Raw genomic sequence first — 7,813 nt, 5'->3', positions numbered from 1 at the left:
TGTCCTGGATTCCCTTTATTATTTTTCAAACACCCACACACATACATGTGTACACACATGTACCGATACACACAGTGGGCAAGGGGCCAATGATTATGGTTGGGGGGGGCATGGGAAGCAGGGAACAGATAGATGACCCTTTTCTACTCTATTTAGCTCAGCACCTCCTTTCAGAGATCAGGATACTACCTGTAGCTCAGGAACTCTTGGTCAAGAGCTAATATCACCTCTGCTTCCCTCTGCATGCTTGACAGTACCAAACAAGGCCAGGAGGTGGGGAAGGGAGGGAGCCAGAGACTAGGAGAGGTGCAGCTGAGGGATTCCCACAGGACAAGAGGGCAGAACTATTGCTATTGCTCACTGGGGTTCGAGTTGGCATCTCGGGACTTGGTGAGGTATAAGGTGAGGACTTTAATGATTGTACCTTACTTGGTATAGACTCTAACAAGGCTCTTGGCAGCCTGGAAGTTACAAGTCCTGTTCCCTGATGTAATTTGCCACCTTGCCAATGTTTGTATTATCCAGGGCAGCATCGATTTCACCCAGGACTAAGAAGAGGGCTGGCTTGTAGCTCTGGTTGGCAAAGAGCAGATCACAGCTGCTACTGTTCATTCTCTCCCTGACAAGTTATCTATAGGTCAGAAGTGTTTGCCAGCAGCTACACGGCTAATAGTTGATGCCATCTAAGTAGGGCTCCTCAGGGTTCTAAGGGACAAGGCCTTATAAATGCCATCAATGTTGGTGGCTACAAATTCAAAACAAACATTGAAGCGCTCAGAGTGTCCCTTCCTGACCTGCTCAAATGCCCGCTCAGCCTTCTTGGCTCACTTCTGGGCTGCCTCAATCTTAGCTGTGGTGGTCTGCAGCTTGATCTCCTCCTTAGTCCGCTGCTGCTCCCCCTGCACTGTTTTACAGAGCTTCTTCTTTCTCTCCTTCAGCTCATCCTCTACCTGTCCACACACCTCTTGTCCTCAACTTCCTCATTCTTAAAGGCCAGTTCCTTGTTGAGTTTCTCAATTTCTACCTCACAGTGGTAAAGCTTTCTTACTGCAGCTGTACCTAGCTTGCACCACTTCATCCTTTAGGCGCTGGTAGCAGACAGCCTCTTCCTTCTTCTGTGTGGCCTCCTTGCATTCTGCTGCAATGTGTTTCTTATGATGGTAATTAAACTGAGTATTCTCTCTTGCTGTCACCACTTCCTTCTTTCACCTGTCATACTCCTGTGCCAAATCCCCAGAGCAACTTATCTGTTCAAATAGAGCTGTCCTTTTAAGGGGTCTTCCTGGCTGCAAACTCCCCAACCCCCTGGCAGGCAAGGCTGTTATAAGCTTGAATAGGAATGCTCAACCGCTCCAATTCCTCACTGTGCTCACATAGCTGGGCCACTTTGTAGATCATCTTGTGCTCAGAAGAACCCTCAACAAAGACGGACAAAGGTGTGGTCCTCCGCACGTTTCTCAGAGTAGACCCTGCTGACAAAAGCCCTGTTAGCAGCTGGCTCCTCTACAGGAGCTCCATGCAGTCCTTACTCACAGAACGCAGGTCTTTTCACCCGCACACAGCTGATGGCATCCCTGAGATTTGATGTTGTGGAGCCTTAGGTCTAATGATGGCCGTGAACCTCTGAAATGGTCTGATGATCTATTACCCCTCGTATGACTTAAAATTCTCAATCTCAATCAGTTTCAGGAAACCCATGGCTGCAGTGGCAAGGCCAATAGTGCTGAGAGGCTAGGTTGTGCATCCAGGAACCTCTCTTTACGTTTCAATCTCCCAATTCTGTTAGGATTCATGATGAACTGACAGACCTTTGCTATTTCCATTTAAAAGCTAAGCTGAATCTATACACATCTAGAGGGAAAGACTCGGCTGACAATATCTGTAATCTGAAAGGAAACTGCACCTCCTAGCAGAAAGAACAATAGGAGAACTAGAAGGCCTAGCACACACCAGATTACTCCAGGAAACCCCTTGCCCTAAACTAGAAGTATAAAACACTCCCCAACCTGATGCTTGAGCCTGGTGGCAGAGAGATTACACATTGGCCTGCTAACCTTGAGGTCAGCTGTTGAAACCACCAGTCACCCCAGAGGAGAAAAATGAGGCTTTCTACTCCTTTAAGACGCACAATCTCAAAAATACACAGGGACAGTTCTATACTCTTATAGGGTCCCTTAAAGGCAACTCAATGGCAGTGAATGGTTTTTTTGACCTGCTGCTTGGTGACGTAGATTTTGATGGATTCATTCAGTCTGGCTTCTGAACTCACTGTCATTGAATTTAATGTGACTCACAGTGAGCCTACAGGACAGGGTAGGACTGCTCCTGTAGGCTTCTGAGAATGTAACTCTATCGGAGTAGCAAGCCTCATTTTTCTCCCATGGCGTGGCTGGTGATTTTGAATTGACCTTGAGTTTAGCAAGCTGTAACCACTATGCCACCAGGGCTCCTTCTGGGTACTAGTATTCAATAAATATTTTCACTCTCCCTTCTGTTCATCTCATGAATTGTCTTAAGAGTGACAGGCTGCCCATATCATGCACTTTTCATGAATACTATGAGTCAGAGTTGGCTCAATGACAGCAAGTATGCCTGTGGTTATAATCCCATAGGGGACTGGCTGTCTTTGTTGTGTCAATCAGGTAGGATTAGTGCAGTGTGTATCTTAAATCAATCTTTTATAAGATAAGAGATTAAAGAAGGAACCGGAGAGGAAGAGAAATGCCAAGGCACATGAAAATTAGGCATCACAAAACAACTACCTTTTTCAGCACCAAAGGCAGTGAGGTCTCTCGTGGTGAACCCTCCACGTTCTCAGCACTTTCTGGCACTGCTGACTTGTTCATGATCATGGTCATAAAGATGTCATATTTCAGCAGCTGCCTCAGCAAACCTAGAAAGCAAAGGAGTAGGATAGTGAGGCAAGAAGAGCACAGGCAGCAGGGTACATCTGGGGTAGCTCTGCAGACAACCCTAGAGACACTGCAGGAAGAACACTTAAAATCCTTAAGCACCAGTTTGCTTTCTGCAACCCAGCTCCCTTCCACAGGCTCTAGTGGGAAACTCTAGGCGCCTGGCATAAGAATCTAAAAGTTCAAGAGGGAGGGGAGAAAGGGGAGCTGATATCAAGGAGCGTAAAAGGAAAGAAAATGTTTTGAAACTGACCGTGGTAGCAATTGTACGATTCTGCTTGATGTGATTGAACTATGGAATGTTATGATATCTGTAAGAACTCCCAATAAAATGATAAAAAATTTTTACAAACCATTTACAAAGCAAACTTTAAATAAAAGTTACAATAGTAAACTAGATGAGCAGAGCCCCTAGTCACCCCACTAGTTTCATGATGGCAAGGATCAGCTACCCATCACCTGGGACAGTCCTAGAACAAAGCAGAAACTCAATAAATAGCTTCTGATGGACAAGCATACACTCTTGTGGGAAAAGAGCCATACAGACAATCCCTTGTCTTTGTGATGAAGGCTACAAATGAAGACCACCCAGATACAAGAAGATCAGACCTAGTGCAGAGGGGCAGTAAGCTTTCCATGAACAAGTGGGGTTTAGGCCAAACCTTAAGGACACACAACTCGGGGAGGAGACAAGCCAATCAGGGTGCAGTATAGCACTGATGAAACGTATAACTTTCCTCTAGTTCTTTAATGCTTCCTCCCCCCACATTATCATGACCCCAATTCTACCTTACAAATCTGGCTAGACCAGAGCAAGTACACTGACTGGTACAGATAAGAGCTGGAAACACAGGGAATCAAGGACAGATAAATCCCTCAGGACCAATAATGAATGTAGTGATACCAGGAGGGTAAGGGGAAAGTGAGGGAGAAAAGGGCAACTGATCATGATGATCTACATATAACCCCCTCCTTGGGGGATGGACAACAGAAAAGTGGGTGAAGGGAGATAGCAGGTAGTGTAAGACATGAAAAAACAATAATTTATAAATTATCAAGGGTTCATGAGGGAGGAAGGGTGGAGAAGGGGGGAAATGAGCTGATAACAAGCGTTCAAGTAGAAAGAAAATGTTCTGAAAATGATGATGGCAACATATGTACAAATGTGCTTGACACAATGGATTGTGTCAAGAGCTATAAGAGCCCCCCAATAAAATGATTTTTTAAAAAAAAAGAAAAATCAACCATTTAAGATCAAAAGGACAGGGAGAAAGGGAGAACCAATGGCATTGATCAATGTACAACCCCCCCCAGGGGGACAAACGACAAAAATGTGAGTGAAGGGAGACGGCAGAAGGTATAAAATATGAAAATAAAAATATAAATTACCTAGGGTTCACGAGGATAGGAGGGAGGAGGGGGAAGAGGCACTGATACCAAGGGCTCAAGTAGAAAGAAAATGTTTGGGAAATGTTGATGGCAACATATGTACAAATGTTCTTGATACAATTGATTTTATGGATTGTTATAAGAGCTGTAAGAGCCCCAAATAAAATGATCTATTACAATTTTTTAAAAAGATCAAAAGGACAGCATTTAACTATGGATAAAATTCACAGAGTTAGGAAAAAGAATGAAAACAGAAAAACCCAGGGAAGACGTGGGATAAGTGATGGTACATTGAAAGGACTGCAATGGATGAGTTAAACAAAATATGTATGAGTTGTTGACTGTAAAACGGATGAACTGCTCTACAAAACGTTTATTAAATTCACAATTAGAACATTGTTTAAGGGACTTCCAAGTATCAGTAGCTGAGCTGTCTTTCCCTCTGCTTTGCTACCCAGGACCTCACCTGTGGGTACTTACTTGCCCCCTTTATGCTCTAAGTCAAGTACTATTCTGTTCCAAGTTACCGGCCTTGCTTCCTACCTTGTGGGGAGAAGTCAGATGCGCAGGCATTCCCCCCTGAAGGCAATCAGTTGCCAGACTGCTGTCTCATCCCTCCACAGGGGTGGGCCTGCTCCCTGCCTCTGGGGACAATGGACAGGCTCCTGTAGGAGGGGTTTGCACCCTACTGATAATGTTCCTATGGAGACCCAGAGACCAACCCCTAGACCACACACTCATTGCTGTGTAACCTATAGTGCAGCCCCTTCCTGTGATGTATGTCTTTACCTGTAATTAGTGGGCTGGATTACCCCCAAAAGGTATATAGGTGTGAGTCAGCAGGACTTCTCGCTCTGACTCTGAGCTCCTTACTGCTCACTCCCTGGTCACTCCCCTCTCCCTTGTTCCCTTCCCCTCCTTCCCTTCCCCCTCTCCACGTGGACCACCAAGCTGGGCTGAGGTGAGCAATGTTGCTATGTATCACGCCTGACTGTATTATTGTATTATCTCTCATGCTCTCGATGACTTTAATATAATACTTATATATGACTTTAATATAATACTTATATATCTCAACCGTACAATTGTGCATTACTGAACCCAGAAGTAGTATTACTGAACCAGTGAGTTCAAGCAGCGGGTGGGGGCTGGTCCCCTCACCCTCCCTCAGCGTCAATTATTAATTTTATATTTAATACTACACTACCTCATGCTTTAGCCATGTTGCTCCCTTCCTCCCTTTCCTAGACAACACTTACTCACATTAAGGACTCAACCCCAGCATCCTTTAGGAAGCCTCTTTTGCTCAATGCTCCCACTCTCTCTATGTAACTTCTGTGACAGCTCTTATGTAACTTCACTAACAGTCTGCTTCCTCTATATCTTCCACACTCAGCTGTAAGTTCCCCAATATAGACTTGTGAGTCTAGCAGCCTAGCCAAAAATCTATGGTCATTATTGTTCCTGGCCAAGTCATAGAAAAAGCTTTTGTCACCTGTATACTCCTTTTCTGGAATAGGCCCTCACATATTCACCAATCACAGTGCCCACCTGCTGTGTCCAGAATACAAAAGCCCCTGCTCGGAGCATTTGATAGATCGTGCGTACTCATGTAAGGAGATAGCATGAAAAAGGTTGGTTGGAAGGTCTGGGTGGGGTTTTTTGGGAAGAGTTTTGGAATAGCTGGTTTTTCAGAAGTACATTGTCAGGACTTTCTTCTGAGGCACCTTGTGGGTGAAGTCAAACCATCAACCTTTTGGTTAGTAGCTGAGCACATAACAGTTGACATCATCCAAGAACTCCAAGTCCTAAAGCAAAAATCCCCACCAAGTTTTCTCCGCCTTCTTCTCCAGCCCAGTCTTACCCAAACAGTTGATCTGTAGCTCCTTTGTCTGGGCACCATCCAGGGTGGAAAGGATGAAGGGACACAGCTTCTCCCGGAAATGGCCTGAAAGCTTCTCGGCTGCCACTGGTGCTGCATACAGCTTCCCATAGATGTAACAGACGGAAGCCTGCACCCCCTCGTTGGGGTATAGCAGACCTCTCAACAGATGTTCCAGCAGATTGCCTGTCCAGAAAACAATCCAGGGATGGGGGTTGTCTCACAATGCCAACTCCTATATGAAACCCCAGGCTCTTCTCCCAGTGGGGCAGCACTGGTAACCCCCTACATTTGTGTAGCCCCAGACACTGGAAAGAAATTTCTTCTCAATTGTCATCTTCAATTGACCTATACAAAACCTAGCCACAATAATGCTTTCTGGGCACTTAATCAAAAGGGAGCCCAAAGTTTAGAGAAGTGATTTACCCTTGGGTAAACCCTCAGGGAGGTATTTATTTGATTATAATGGCAGTGGAAAAAATTAGGATCCAAAATCAATTCCTCCTTTCGAACTCAAAGAAAGGTTATTAACACGTGCTTAATTAATTCAAGTTTAAAAAAATGAATGGGAATAGCACAACCCAAGCCCTTTTTCATACTGACCAACAGAGAACAGATTTTACAGATGGGAAACTGAGGCCTAGGGGAGGCATTCCCAGTGAATGGGCCCCCCATATCAAGAGTGATCAAAGTAGGCCAAAGTATCACAGCAGCTCTTCCCACAGTTAGTCACTCACCATGCTCTGTGACAAGCTTGTCTGCCAGAGCCGGGATGGCATCTACCAACTTGCCAAGAAGGGTCAGGGTAGCCAGGCTGCCTCGCATGGAGGGCAGGTTACACAGCTGCAGAAAGAGAACACACTCCACCTGTAAATCAGGATCAGGGTAGATCCCACCCAGATGTACTTACCTACCCTCACCAACAACCTTCACCTCTCACCACTTCAGCCTCTGCAGCTGAGTAAATGTCCATTTCCACTGAGAACTCCTGGAGGACAGGGACTAAGTCTGAATCCTCTCAAAGTCTTCAGTTCTAGCTCAGTACATGTTTGCTCAGCTGAATTAAACTTCTATTTTGCCTCCTACTGAGGCAGAAATGGGAAGGTAAAAGTTGGGAATGTCAAAGATTGAATGCTGGTTCCATGCAAAAATTTGTATCACTGCTGCTGCTATTACTACTATTAATACTGAATATTCTCTATGCACCACGCAATAGCTTGATGCTTTACAGGTAATGTCACCAGGAGTTGTTTTATAGCTCACTTTTTCCACTGACTCCTTATAGCACTTTGGGCAAGACTCAACAACGCTAGCTGGAAATTTGATAGTTCCAATTTCCTAAGGTTATTGGAAGGGCTGAATATGTTGCATGTAAAGTACCTCACATAAGTGGCTAGCATCTAGAAAGTGCTTCAGGAATGTTAGGAGACATCATTCTCATAGTAAGTATTGATGGGTAGATAACTCTAAATTCAATAAGATATATTAGTCACCTACACAGTAATTATGGTATGTTAACATTAATGGTCAGGTGTGGGGGGAGGTCAGATGCGCAGGCATTCCCTCCCCTGAAGGCAATCAGTTGCCAGACTGCTGTCTCATCCCACCACAGGGGTGGGCCTGCTCCCTG

General features: G+C 45.0%; 1 protein-coding gene across 4 annotated transcripts in view; it reads right to left on the bottom strand.

Annotated features, from left to right (window-relative positions):
* Positions 1 to 7,813, bottom strand: part of LOC101657183 (coiled-coil domain-containing protein 134) — a 104,396-nt gene that overhangs the window by 90,806 nt on the left and 5,777 nt on the right. For all 4 annotated transcript variants that reach the window (XM_045289714.1, XM_045289728.1, XM_045289724.1 and 1 more), the window contains exons 2-4: positions 6,921 to 7,026; positions 6,166 to 6,369; positions 2,763 to 2,893 (exon numbers count right to left, since the gene is read on the bottom strand). In XM_045289714.1, the coding sequence (XP_045145649.1) occupies positions 2,763 to 2,893; positions 6,166 to 6,369; positions 6,921 to 7,008 (423 nt within the window). In that variant the 5' untranslated portion in view covers positions 7,009 to 7,026. The remainder of the gene's footprint in view (positions 1 to 2,762; positions 2,894 to 6,165; positions 6,370 to 6,920; positions 7,027 to 7,813) is intronic.

Source organism: Echinops telfairi, unplaced genomic scaffold (assembly GCF_000313985.2).
Source record: "Echinops telfairi isolate 266 unplaced genomic scaffold, ASM31398v2 ScPeMD7_2;HRSCAF=8, whole genome shotgun sequence".
NCBI lineage: Eukaryota > Metazoa > Chordata > Mammalia > Afrosoricida > Tenrecidae > Echinops > Echinops telfairi.
Note: the sequence above shows the minus strand (reverse complement) of the source record. Positions and strands in the feature narration are given on the sequence as shown.